The sequence below is a fragment of the Tursiops truncatus genome, chromosome 2, assembly GCF_011762595.2.
Source record: "Tursiops truncatus isolate mTurTru1 chromosome 2, mTurTru1.mat.Y, whole genome shotgun sequence".
NCBI lineage: Eukaryota > Metazoa > Chordata > Mammalia > Artiodactyla > Delphinidae > Tursiops > Tursiops truncatus.
Window position 1 is genome coordinate 171,113,120 of NC_047035.1, and position 14,770 is coordinate 171,127,889.

The 14,770-nt window shown below is 41.4% G+C and overlaps 1 protein-coding gene across 1 annotated transcript in view; it reads right to left on the minus strand.

Moving 5' to 3' along the window:
* The window catches only part of CUBN (cubilin), a 266,027-nt gene that overhangs the window by 72,448 nt on the left and 178,809 nt on the right, over positions 1–14,770 (minus strand). Inside the window, exons 44-51 of the mRNA XM_019933506.3 lie at positions 10,981–11,155; positions 9,611–9,789; positions 8,245–8,454; positions 7,451–7,591; positions 6,572–6,753; positions 3,553–3,724; positions 2,203–2,409; positions 269–418 (exon numbers count right to left, since the gene is read on the minus strand). Coding sequence (XP_019789065.2) covers positions 269–418; positions 2,203–2,409; positions 3,553–3,724; positions 6,572–6,753; positions 7,451–7,591; positions 8,245–8,454; positions 9,611–9,789; positions 10,981–11,155 — 1,416 coding nt within the window. The remainder of the gene's footprint in view (positions 1–268; positions 419–2,202; positions 2,410–3,552; positions 3,725–6,571; positions 6,754–7,450; positions 7,592–8,244; positions 8,455–9,610; positions 9,790–10,980; positions 11,156–14,770) is intronic.

Genomic DNA, 14,770 nt, shown 5'->3' on the forward strand with positions numbered 1-14,770 from the left:
TTTATAGACAAAATACTAAAACTAATAAGAGTCTAGCAAGATCTGTGGGCTAAAGATTGATGTATTAAAATTTAAAAATTCCTAGATATAGGCCACAACCAGCTAGAAAGTATAATGAAAAATGTCTCATTGACACTACCAACAAAACCAATAAATAAACCTAGAAATACATCTAACAAAATATATGCGAGATCTTTATGGAAAATGTCATTAAAAAATTTATGTATTATGTTATTGCCAGAGTTGGAGAGCTTATCATAAGTCTTACCTGTAAAGGAATACTGTGCATGGAATCCAACATGTTCTACACGTTCGTTGGTGACAAAGTGTATCCATACCTGAGGATAAGGTATAACCAGTGGCATGCTAGGTTCTGAAGCCCCACAAAGTCTCCATATCAGAAGCCCATCAGCATTACCTGAGCAGAATAACACACCAGTGTCACCATATATATATCTTTTGAAAAATATATCCAATGAATTCAGTGGGAACAAATAATAAAAAAATTTTAAGCTATTACATTGATGCACATTTAAATTCTGGTTTAATAGCAGACATTTCACAAATCTCCTTTCTATCTTTCTCAACTACAAAGGAAAGAGTGCCTCCAATGGGTAAAAAAGAATGCTTTTTTTGGTATGGGCCTCTTTCTCTATCATAGGTGTCATTTTGTTCCAATTCATGTTTTCATAATTATTGTTTAGCATATCTAAACAGAGACACAACTGTTAAAAAACTTAAAAAAAAGCTTTTGGCTGTGCTTTTTTCTTTTTTTAAAGGAGTAAAAAACACAATACCAATAGTGACAAAAATACATCAGCAAGATAAAAGTGATAATTACCTAAAATTTTAATAATTTCTTCACTGTATTTAATCAACTAAAATGAATGGGATATTCCATACTCAAGCTAAGAACTATCAGATTTGGAGGTATTTTTGTGACTATTATTTTCACAGTAATTTGATGATCATTTACTGCTCACACTTATCTCCTCACGGTTTAGTCTGTCAGACAACATCACTGACCTTAAAAGTCAACAAAATATAGTATTCTAACTGTCTCTAAAATGAGGGAATCGAGAGAAGATTGCATTTAACTGAATGAAATTTGATAGATAGCTGCTCTGTTTGATTCTATAAGCCAGTGGTTTTGAACCAAGCAGAGGGGCTGAGGATTTATCAGAATCCCGTGCAGAACATTCTCAAACTACAACTTCCGTTTCCCTCATAAGCCTTTTCTAGGTTCATCTACCTCCAAGAGGCCAGATGATTCTTCTGCTGAGGCAGTTGGTCTGTGACCATAAACTTTATCAAATTCTCTTTCTGCCCTCCATGTTCCCAAAGCCAGCATCAATTTCTACAGTTGCCCCAGTACATTGTCACCAGCAAACTGCATTAGCGTTCAGCCTCCTTTTCTTTAAATTTTGCAATAACATGGAACCCAGTGAGCCTTAGACAGCATAGCTGATATATTGATATACTGTTACTTTTCTCCCTCTTTTTTTTTTTTCTTTAGGGGGAAAAGAGTGCCAATGTAACACTGGGGACAATTCAATGGATAACCTGTGCTTCCACTATAGGAAAGAACTAAAATGGATTTATCAGCCATGAATGCAGATTTTAAAAAAATTCTTAAGATGATTATAGTTTACCAGGTATAAATCCATTTCTATTATGAAAACAAAGACAAACTTGACTGCTTCGGGGATAATTTCCTAACCAGCTTCTATGTGCTTCTCCGTTTAATGCACTGCGAAGTTTCTTTAGACTTCTAAGGCCTAAGGAGAATTCCACGGCCTCTTCTGTGAATCCTGTAAATTCAGAAAACCACCAGCACACATTCTGACCATGTTATGTTCTAGTCTCTGAAGAAAGAAGTCTTGAGTAGATGAGAGTTGAAGGGACCACTTGAACGCATTAACAGAGCAAAGACAAACCGGAATCTCTCCTGGGTAAATGTCACATCAACTGAGACACAGGGTCTAGTCGAAAACACTGATCCATCTCATTCCTTGTTTATAAGGCATGTTGTCCCCAGCCGGGCACGTGCAGAATGATGGCTTGGTCTGAACAGTGCTCTTCTGGATCTTATATATAATACATACATTTACAGCCCTATGTCTCCCTGCATTGCTGGTGGCCTCCAGCCATAAGAAGAAGGCTGCAGGTGAATGGGAGAACGTGCTCCTTGATGGGACTCACCCGCTCGGAACTCAAGGACATCAAACTGACAGTCCTGGTGACTTTCTAGGTAAAAATCCTCAAAATGAATGTAAATGGAGGAGTTTCCCTGGTGTGGATTGCTGAGTGTCCATTCGCAGTTTAGGTTTCTTGAGTAATTACTGACTCCATCGTAGCCAGGAGAAGTAAAGTTTCCCACAGCGGAATTTGTAAGGGACCCACCACACACTGAGAAAACAGAAGGCAACAGAGAAAGTAGTTGTCAGATCCATGCCATAGCAGAAGATACAAAGAAGACAGAAAAAAATAACTACAGCAACCACAGCAGCTTCTTATTGCTTTGATTTGTTTCTCTAGATGAAGTCAGGTCAGGGCTGTGGGTGGGGGGCTGCCTCCTCATGCCGCCTACAGAAGTGCTTTCTGTGGATTTAGAAAGAAAGATGTACAAAAATAAGCAGCTTCTTTATTTTCCTGAAGATGTAGATTAGGTGGGTGGGGTTTGGCCATGTGTCAGTATCTCCTAACGTGAGCCTGTTGTTCATTAACATTTAATTTAGAGCAACATCTAAATATAATGGTGGTCCCGATGGCTATTGCTTAGAATTTAGTTTAGAATTTAATTGGATAAAATTAAATTTAATTTTTAAATTAAAAATTAGAGAATTTAATTGGATAAAACAGATAATATAACATTGGCATTCCAGTGAATTGGCTCCTTTTTAATAGGGAACGAATGCTCCTTGTATCAATGAAATAACTTAAAGGTCTTAAAAAAATATTCAGTTCCACTCTTCCTAAATTTTAAAGCTCTTAGATAATAACAACAGTCCAGAAAGTAGGAGGATATTTACAACAGAAAGGCCACATCTTGCTAATTTTAAACGCTCTGTATCGTCTGTGAACCCCCTCAGTCATGTACGCTGGAAATCTGTATAAGGATAGATGGATGCCTAAGAAACAATAAAATCCGTGTGTCTTCAATTACTTTACTTACTCTCCGGGAGTAAGCTGCCCCTCAAGAGGTAGTTATCCTCTTCCAGGATAAAAGAGCTGACCAAGGGCTGCGGGACTGCCAACCAACTATTACGGCGACACTGCATGGAACTGAGCTAGAAGCTCTTCTAACAGCATTTTCTAAATTTTCTAATTCACAACAGCAGTTTTCTTTCCGAAACTAGAGGTTTCTGCCTTCTGTTTTGGGGGTTTTGTGGTTGGGTTTTCTATCTGGTTATGTTTGTCTTTTGTGGAAGATCCGAGGTGTGACTTTGATCTCTAAAGGGGACATGCATGGCTCCACTGCTGTCGGCAGTAGCTGTGGGACACCTGCAGTGCAGACGATAACACAGGTGTATTTGTAACATCCTCTATTACCTGCGTCTTCACTGGACGTATAGGAGGCAGAGAAGCCTCCATATGGCCTGGATCCATCAGTGAAATAAACAACCTTCATTGTATTTCCCGAAGATTTGATCTCATTGGTACCATTCACACTGCTACACAGTTTCTCTAGCTGGGGTGAGTTACTTCTAATGCCATTAAATACCTGTCGGAAAAAATAGTTTAACCTTTAGACACAGTCCATCTGACTGAGTATTTCCTAGGAGGTTACGTTCCCAGACCAGACACAATTCCTTCTAAGAAAACTCTGTGCTAAAATGCATTACTTAACAACATGGGCACTTAGCCCAGTGCCACAAGCCACCACGTTACCTGGAGCACATTTTGTGGCCTCAGGGTCACTGCACTAAAATGGAAGTATTGCAGTCATGCCCTCCTGCCATGTGGTGACAAGTGAAAAACTGCTGTGCTCTTTGCAACTGGAAACTGTGATCAAAACGTAAAGAAGCTATGCCAACACGCTCACATCTTAGTTCACAGAGTTCACTGGGGAACAGTTTTGTTTAACAATCCCTCAGGACCTTTGATATTTGGAAAGAAGGCTTAAATGTTAATCTCTGATGATCTGAAGTATAGAAGAGCTCAATTTTTTTTTTTTTTTTTTTTTTTGCGGTATGCGGGCCTCTCACTGTTGGGGCCCCTCCCGCTGCGGAGCACAGGCTCCGGACATGCAGGCTCAGCGGCCATGGCTCACGGGCCCAGCCGCTCCGCGGCACGTGGGATCTTCCCGGACCGGGGCACGAACCCGTGTCCCCTGCATCGGCAGGCGGACTCTCAACCACTGCGCCACCAGGGAAGGCCAAGAACTCAAATATTTTTAAATGCCATTTTTTTATTGGAGTATAACTGTTTTACAATGTGTTAGTTTCTGCTGTACAACGAAGTGAATCAGCTATATGTATACATATATCCCCTCCCTCTTGGACTTCCCTCCCACCCAAGTAATTTTAAAAATCAATCTCAATATAATAGTTCTTTCCTACTTAGTCATGCATTCAAAGCTTCAATTTTCTTTCCGGTTTGAATTTTTAAAAATGGACTAGAGTATTGTGGACTCCAAAATATTCAACAACTCCAGTCATGCACATAGTCATGACAATTGGCAAAATGTTATTCTACTTCTTTACACATCCAAGGGAATATTTCAGCACAGCTCAAGAAAGATCCAGAAGTAACTAAACAATAATAGATTGAGCGAGTGATAGTCCCGTTTCTAAAAAGGACTTGAATGGCTTATGATTAGAAATAATGAGGCAGAGTGGGACACTAAGAGCTATGGAGAAGGATAATGTATTCCATAACAAAAGCTGTACGCTTTTTTGTTTACTGTAATTGATCATTAAATTTTGTTCTTTGGGGGCTTCTGGTTTAAAGTGACTTCCGGCTCTTAGGACAGGACACAGAGCTTCCTATCATTTACTGAGCATGGACAAAATGCCAGGCTCTGCTAATAACCCACTGGGATTACCTTATCCAATTAGCAAAACAACCTCTCAGACATATAATATTACCCCTGTTTTCCAGATTAAGACACTAGAATTCAGAAAGATTATGCAATTTGCCAAAGTTCAAAGAGCCAGTAGTAATAAAATTGGGATTCAAATTATCCCTCTGATTCCAAACCATGAAGTAATGCATAAGGAAACAGAAAGTGACAAGTATTTCAATAATTCTAAAAACAGGAATGGGCAACACACTGCCAGAATCAAAACGGATTATTCACAACTAAAAGGCTAATGGAATATGTGCAAAACCATGATCAACGGCCTTTACCCATTGACAGAGGCAACCGGACGTGGGAAGTGCTTGTGGGTGCATCTTAGGGTGTCAGTCAAGGAACAGAAAAGAGGTCAGTGTGGTTGGGTCCTAGTGAGCAAAAGAGGAGGGGGGTTTGAGATAAGACACATGGGTAGAAGAAGGAAGGGGCAGCAGATAATGTAAGTCCAGTTGGGCCATTATGAAGATGTGGGACTTCCCTCTGAGTGAGAAAAGAAGCCATTAGAGGATTTTCAAGGAAAGCCTTATGGTCTGATTTAGGTTTAAACCCATCACACTGGCTGCCGTGTTGAGATGCAGAGAGACAAGGGTGGAAGCAGAGACCAGTTGGAAGTTATTAAAATAAATCTAAGTGAGTGGCGATGGCGGTCGCAGTGGAGGTAGTGAGAAGGAGTTAGATTCCGGATCTCTTGTAACGATCCAGCCGAGTGAGCTTGCTTATGGGTACGGTTTAAGGATGTGAAAGAAAGAACTCCAAAACAGACATCAGAGCTTTGGACCTGAGCAACCAGAAGTTTGGAACAGTTATTTACTGAGAGAACAAAGACTGGAGAAAGGGCAAGTTGGGTGGAAAATATACTAATATTCATCTACAGTTAATACAGTATAAACGTATATATATCTGTCATTCACAGTTAACACTCACGGATTTCATTAGCTTTCTTTTGCTAAGGGAAGCTAAGAATACTAAGGGTATTATACTTATACTTAAATATAGTATTATACTCAAATATAATATTTGAGAGTATACTAAGGGTATAATCTCAAAGCATGAGCTCGGCAACCTGGAAGACGGTCGACCTTGGTCTTCCAGAGGAGTCACTCGGCACAACCAGCAGAGAACAGTAATGGTGCAGGACCACCATCTGCTTCAAACTTTTGGTGCTGGCTTGTCCTGTGACGCTGGTCCCAATCATAGGCTTAACTTTTCAGTTTACACAGGTTTTTCCATGTGTAATGATCATTTGCTTGAAAATTTATCCTGCCTATGACCCTGATATAGGTTGAGACAACTAACAGTCTCTTAAAACAGCTTTTATAAAAATTATGGCAAACATTTATTGTGACTTTGTTCTATCTAAAATACTTAGAATTTGTGTGAGATACAGTTGCACGGAGGGGAATATTCCTGACCTAGTTTTCTGACTGTGATTTATGGGTCAATAAACTCCTTAAACAATGGACTATAATATCCCTGACGGCAGGGGATACTTACTGTCACGTGCTCACTGCTGCAGAATGGATGGTCTTCTAGCCTCAGGTTGTCAAAAGTGAGGGTCACCCGCTGTCCTTCCTGCACAGTGATTCTCCATTCACACATCCAGCCATGAGGGTTTGGGTTCAGGTAGTTGGGAGAAGTGAAGGTCCCAGCAGGGCCCTGGAGATCCCCACCACATGCTGAAGGGGGGGTAAAAAAAAAGAGAGAGAAGAAAATAAAACCCAAAAGCCTAAGAAAACTTCCAATCTAATCCTATAAGGAATGTTCTCAAAAGTAAAGCATTTTTTTTATTGTCCCACTAGACAAAATCAGTGCTCTTATTTATCACTGTATGTACACAAGGACTATCTCTGATATTTAATATTTAATCTCTGCTTCCACAGATGGTAGTTCACTGGCAGCCTTTTGTCATCATGGCCCAAGAAATATGAGAGTCCAGTAAGCGCATTAATCATCGGAGTCAGGAAAATCAGAGGGCTAAAGTCATCATACAGTTTTTTCAAGACAAGATCTTTATTTCACACGAGCTTGTCAGGGAGTTTGGAATGCAAATTCTGAGTGACTCGAGCGCTAACAGACTGGCTTTCTAAGATGAGGAACGCGGCTCTCACCTCCTGACACCCCTCACAGCATTAGATCTGTTCCTTTGTAGCACTGATTGCAGTTGTGATTTTTCATCTATTGGTGTGACTATTTGATTAATGTCTGCCTCTCCGCTAAACTAGTAAGGCCCAGGAAGACAAGGGTCACGGTGTCTTTGTTTAGTTATTGTCACACCAGTGCCTAAGAGGAGTGTCTATCCAATGTAAGTGCTCAGCTATATATATATATATATATATATATATATATATATATAAAATGAATCAAAGAACATACCTTCCACGCTGGAGTCAAACCGTAGTCTGAATCCCGAGGCAGAGAGAGAGCCGTCTGTGACAAACCTGACCAAAGCAACATTGCCAGAAGTATCTATGCTGTCAGGAATGGTGTTTCCACAGTATCTGCCCAATAGATTACCTGTGAGAGTCAAATAATTAAGTATTTATATGTCCAGGTGATTGATTTCATTTCACCTCTACTTGAGAAATTCTGCATGTACGAAGAAAAAAACAATAATAGATAAGACCCTGGCCAGGAAGAAATGGTGACCTCTGGCAAGAGAAGCAGGTCCAACATGAATAAAAATCAATATATTCAAGTATATGAGGAAGTGTAACAAAAACAGCAACGAATCAGAGCCGAGGGCAGCAGCACAACGAGGAAGGCTGCTCATGTGGTCAGTGAAGTGGTCCAAGGCGACAGAGTGACAAGCATCCGCCTCATGACATTTCCAGGGTGTGTTACCGTTTCCCTCCTTACCTTACAGGATGCCCCTCAAACATCTGAGCGTAGCCCTGGAAGGTCTCCCTGGAAGAGGATGCCTTCCGGACACAGTGCTCTCAGGATAAGCTATATAATGACACCAGGGCTTTGGGCACCACTGTTTCATGGGTAAGAACTGAGGGAGAGAAAAGCTGGCACTGTCCAGAGCTGACTGATCTGCACTTCTCCGCAAAAAAAAAAAAAAAAAAAAAGTCTTGCCTTACTTGGAAGTGAGGAAATTTCAGAGGCTGAGTGAGTAACCTGTGAAAATAGATAAGCCCAAAAGACAGCAGACATATCTCACTGACCAGACGTATGGTTTTCCCAGATCTCCACGAAGTCTCGTTCACAGCCAGATGAATCCTGAAGGCTAAAGCCTTCAAAGCGGATGGTGAGATAATGTCCCGAGAGTCCCTGGAGATGCCACTCACAGAACAAGTCGTCTGCATACGGAAGCGTTGGGTACCCGCTGCTTTCAATGACTCCACTTTGCCCTGTCACCCTTCCTCCACACTCGGCTGCAGAAAAAGAGCAATATTCTATCACAGGTTTTCTTTTTTTTAATTCAACCAGCACATTTAAAAGCTTTTCGGTGCCAAGTGAACATGAACTGAAGTTTTAAAAATACTGAAAAGGTATGAAATGAAATCTGCTATTGGTGTACAGAGAAATGATACCACAAGTCCAATCTAATAATGGGAAAGGGAAGACGGAAAGATGTTGAATGGCATATTCTGTAATGTCTCATGAATTCTCTTGGGACACTATGTAAGAGCTATTAGCTGCAAGTAGGTTTCATTCCAGAACTAACTGAGAGATTGATAAGGGCCTGCCTAGTACCCTGTGTTAGTGATTCTGTAGACTAAGTCCTAGCTCAGGTAAAAACAATGCTGTGGTCGATTAGTCATGCCTGCCATTTCTGGTTTATCAAATAAACGTGTTACTGTAGTAATGGGTATCTCAGGGCCTTGAAAATTACTATCCAATTATTTCTTATCAGCTGGATGTGGGAGATTGAATTATATACAATTTGCCTCAGGCTATAAAATGACCCATGGTGTAGGTTAAATATTGTTACAACTAGGCTTTTCAAGTTTTGAACACATTAAATATGTTTGGTTAGTGTTCAGACCCAACAGATACTAAATTCTATGTAATTGTGACCATATTGTAGTGAATCTTCAGAATGTATTATTTATGACTCCTTTTTTAAAGGAAGGAAATCAAAACATTGAATGAATGACCTGGCGCTAGACACTTAGGGGAAAAAACGTCTCGATTATCTATTAATGTTGAGGAGGTCAAAGTCACTGTTCTAAAAATAGTTATTTGCTTACTAAAGAGTTTTATATTTTAATATTGTACGTATTTCACGACAAGAGGAAGAAACAAGAATTTAACTGGATATGTTTTTCACTAACAAGTTAGGGAAAAATACAAAATATTCAAGTTTACTAAAAAGAGTATTTTTAAATGGAAATTAAAGTAAAAATTAAAATTGATAAATGACTTTGTGGTTTTAAACATTCACATTCCTAACTTACTTCTATCATTAAAGTAACTGTGAAAATTAGGCAGCTAGAAAGGCTTCTTTAAAAATGGCATGATCATTTCAAAAGTTTTAAAGCAATTATTCTGTCACTACTTTCTTATTGAATATAAAGATGTTGTTACCTATGGAATACTTGGCCTTGAATCCCACATGAGTGGGGCTGCTGTCAGACCGGAATCTCAAATACATCAGCTCTCCTGAGGACAACTGACTGGCGGGCAGATGAGCTCCACAGAACTTGGAAAGCACTGGTGCATTTGAATCAGCACCGTCTCGCAACTCAAGGTAATTGGACGTACAGCTACAGTGGAAAGAAAATTCTGTTTAGTTTGCAAAGTCCATGGCTTTGACATATTTTGATAATAAAGACTTCACTTTCTCCAAGGGCATTATTAAATCATCCTTTCTGTAGTGCTCTGTACACAACACAGCGTAGACACTATGACAGGGTCAGTGTAGGTGGTGTGTCACTTCAAAAGGCCATATGATATTTTTCTGAATCATACACTCCAGTTTGTAGCTGAAAAAGACAGGTTTTACATGTACCACAATGAAGAATATGTACTCGCCTTCCATATTCTGTTGGTCTTAGAAATGTAAAGATCATTCTCGAATCAACCCCTAGGAATGTCAAAACACAAGGATTTTGTTTCACGTGATGTTATGACACATTTCACATGACAAAGATGAACTCTCTCTTGATAGCTATGTAACCGGGGCTAAGCGAGAATCTCAGCTCGAATTTTCCGTGTCCCTAAAAGAGGACAAGTATTTACCCAGTATTTCTTGAGAAAGTCAACCAGCCAATTAATGCTCAGTGAGGGGAGAGTGGCATTATATCAGGAGTCCAGAACTGGAAAGCAAAAGCTCTCATACCTAAGCTTTGCGCCTGCATGTATTCATGCAGATGTAGACACACGTTTGTTAAATGAAGAGAAAGATACAGATTTTTTTCAATCTATGTAGTTATTCCGTCCGTGTTCAACATAGTCAGACAAACGCTCTGGTTTGTAATCTTTAAAGATTCTTACTAAACAGAGATTGGGAAATCGTACTGTCCTTGCTTTTGTCCTGTTTCTGACACTGGTGACCCCGGGTGTCACAAATTTCATTTGTTAAACAGATACTTTATCATTTATGACACTGAGTATGGGGCTGGCCGAATAGATATTCGTCTACCAGAGACACTCTCTTTTTCCTGTGGGAGGAAGAGCGGATAATATAAATCTCAGACAGCCACCCTCCGAGTCTCTCGGAGGATGTGCACAGGGTCAGGAGGGACAGTGTCTGTTTACATCATCTGCTCAGCTGATGGGTGAGTGTCCGGCAGGCAAGGTTTTCAAGCTCCAGGTGTTAAGCATTTCCCTTCCCCGTCCCTAGATTTCCTTTGCCGTATATGCTGCTGAGCGAAGAAGAAGGAAATTGTTCTGAGATGTGACAGCTGAAAAATACTAACTCTGGGTAGGAGGAAAATTAAACGGAGGTGACCTACTTGGGTGTTGCTTCGACACTGAATTGATCTTCAAACTGCAGCCTTATGAGCTTCCCGGGAGGAGCAGCTATGAGCCAGCTGCAGTCAGCGTGCTGCGGATAATGGCTGGGGTGGTTGGGGGAGGTTACGTATCCAGCAGAATCCGCATCGTGGATGTAGATATTGCCCCCGCAGGCTGTCAGGAAACACAGTTAAATCAACCTGCCGTCTGGAGAGAGAGGATGCAGACGACTGCCACCGCCATCTTTAAAGGTCTCTTTATCTGTACCTCCAATATTAATTTCCTTTCATCTGGAATTATCCTCCTTTTCTTTTGTAAGCAAATATCTTCTGAATTTGCTATCAAGGGAGCTACCACATGTATCACTTTTTAACTTGCCAAACCGTATGTCCTCACTGGAAATTTCACTCCTTCCTAAAGCCAACCAAGAGATTATGGTGCATGGCGCGTGCAGCAGCGCATCATGGAAGCATAACGATATGCCCACCACTTCGATAAGCACGTAAAGGCACCAGCACTCTAACTGCCCCCTGACCATTCAGGTCAATAGACTGATGTTTAAAAGACTAGACAGATATACATTTTGTACAACTCTCTGGACATTCACTCCTTATGTTTCTTTGGGATTTAGGTGCATTTGAAGAGCAAGAGATGAATGGTATAAGAAATTTTAGGACCCAGTTTTTTTGAGAAGATAATGAGCTTTTAATACTTTTTGAAAAAGCCCAAAGTGTTAAGTAAAAATACTTTCCTTTTATCAATAAACATTTATTTTTTGGCAATCTCAGCAAACAAACCAAGTAAGAACAATCTGGGTACTTACAATGCCAATGGAGTTAACCTGCTCAATAACTTAGCCTCACAGATACTGAATCTGCTAAATTCTACTGACATTTGTTTCCAACATCATTCAGCCGCTTATGGGCACATCCTGAGTTGTGCCATTACCTAGAACTCCTTCATCTCTGAAACCCTAGACGTTGAGCTCCTTTGACTGCCTTTAACTCCCTTGCTCCTGGTCTTTCCTTCAGATGCTCCTTGCAGAACCCCAATCTGGTGGTTGTGTTCCATTCAAACCATTCATGGAAATTGATGCCACAACACATGCATGTTCTCCACTCTCGACACTGCTAAGCCATCCTCCCGTTTCATCAGATAGATGACAACAGCTATATAAAACCAACTCGACTCCCCAAACCCTTCGTCCTCCCCATTCCCTCTCTCATCTCAGCATGCTACTCTGAGTCCTCTTTTAGAAAGGAGAAGTCAGATGAGAAGTCCCTCAATTTTTTACCCCTTATTTGTTACCATCCTTAAAAATTCACCTACATCTCTACCCTCCTTTATTTTCCCCTGTACACTGCCTTCATGTATCTTGGGGTTGGTGTCCCAATCCATTCTGTCTCTTTAGGGACCCTGCTCTATTTAATCCCTCCATTTATCCTGTGCTTTTAATCTCATTCTCTCTCTCTCTCTCTCTCCCTTCCCTCCCCACTCTCTCCTCCGTGATACTTTGACCTTTCCACATATCACGAGCTCAAGTAATTTACAGCCACTTTCTTTACGTCCTCCTTCCCCCTTCACTCGTCAACCCTCTGAAAGGACTCCTTTCCTGGTCCCCCATCACCCCACAGTCACTTTACCCAAAGACGTTTGAAATCATTGTTCTGTATCCACAGCAGTTAACGTGTTGACCACACCTTCCTTCTCTACATTGTTGCCCCTGAGCTTCCTGGACATCAGCTCTTCTCCTCCTCCTTTCATCCATTCTCCTCTGAGAATGGACCATTTCTCCTGTCCTTGGGTGCCTCTTTCCAGGCCTTTCCTGGCATTGCTGGAGGTCCCCCGGAATCCCCCTGCAGGCCCTTCATCTTCTCAGTAGAAATAATTTCCTGGCTAAAGTCAGCCACCCTTGTGACTTAAACTGCAACCAGTCTCCTAACGGTTCCCGTATTTCTAGATTCAGCCCAGATCCCTGTTCTGACCTCCAGACTCCTGGTCCAGTGCAGGGGTCTACTGGACATCCCGAGGGGACATCATTCAGAGATTTCAAACCGAACATGTCCCAGACTGCCCTTACTACCTACCCGCCGCCCAGAAGTCCGTATACAACTGCATGATCTTCTTACTGACCACCTCGTTTTCTCCTTAATACTTGTTGCCATGTGACATGCTGCATCTCTTATTTATTATCTGCATTTTAACACTGAAATTAAGCTCCATGGGGACATGGATTTTATTCGTTTATTGCTATATCCCCGGGGCCTAGCATAGTGTCTGTCACACGGCAAGTTCTTAATAAATGTTTGTGGGATAAATGGATCCACCAGCCAGAAACCTGGGGGCCATCTACGGCACCCTCCTGTCCCACATCCAAATCCACTCAATTCCGTATTTATAATCTCTCTCAACATCCCTTGTCTTCTGCATGCTTATTGCCATTGCCTTAGCCCAGGACCTAATAATTCCTCCCTGAATTACTCTTTCACCTGCTCTCTCCACCTTAGTCTCTCCCCCTCCATGCGTTTTCAGTGCCGCGGCCACACGGGTGTTTCTAATCTGATAATACCATTCGTGCTTTGTATTAAAACCTTCCAAGGGCCCCCACTGCCTTCCAGTGAACATCTTAACTCCTTTTGGTGCCGCCCTCATGATTCCTGCCTGCTCACCACCATGACGTTTAGCTCCTTTTGACTCTCTTCTCCAGCAGTTGTGAACTCTTTCAAATTCACGGAAATGCCTTGTTATTGCACAGCCATCGAGAATTGATATGTTGTCACCTCCTCTCTTCACTGACTGGCAAATCTCTGTCAGTTTCCTTCCTCTGGGAGCCTTCTCCCACCCATAGCTCCCGACAGCCCCTCCTTCTAGCCTCATTGTACCGTGTCCTACCTGTGCCTTTGCTTGTATGTCTCCCCCTCTGCACTGAACTCCTCAACAGACTTGGTAGTTTGCACAGTGTGAAGCACTTTGTAAATGTTCAATTAATTAATTAGAATGTCAATCAATCCAGTGAGAATAAAAGCATGGAGCACAGGGACACAGAACTCTCAATCAACCGTACTGAAGGAGTGTCCCTGGAGAACGACGGTGTAGGACAAGGCTAATTCGATGCCACAAGTTGTTCACTGAATAACATGTGTTAAGAGCTGAGAAACTGAAGTGGCAAAGAAGTTGGTGTGCTGGAAAGATAGATGGGAAGTAGAACTGACTGTAGTTATAGGAAATGGTTGAATCAGAAAGTTGAGAGAAACAAAGAGTGATCATATCGCAACAGGTTTTGAAATCAAAAGACTTTTAAGTCTAATATTGAGGCAGAAAGCTGGGGAGATGGTAACGGCCATACCATTCTTGCATGAACAGAGGGTCAAAAAAGCAACAAGTTACAGTGTTTGCAAATCTATAAGGCTCTCTAAAGGCTCAGGACCAGGTGAAATCCTGCCCATTCACAGCTCAGCAGCAAAGCTCAGAATGGAGATGGGGAAGGATGAGAAACTCACTACCTATAAGGCAGCGGTACTGGGGTCACAAAGCTGTGCTGGTGAAGGCTCCTTCTAAGCGCCAGACCTATGTGGTCTGGGAAGTGGTGAAAGGACATTCCCTGTAGTCATGGAATCTACACGAGGCATTAGATGATTTTCTGTGTCAGTTGGTGGAGACGTACTTCCTCTCCTCTCTTCAAATGAAGACATTCTGCTGACATTTTAAATTCTCATATCATATTTTGGAGAATGTGCGATAAAACATATGGCTCATTTGGATTGATACAGATTTTGAAATATGTCCAGG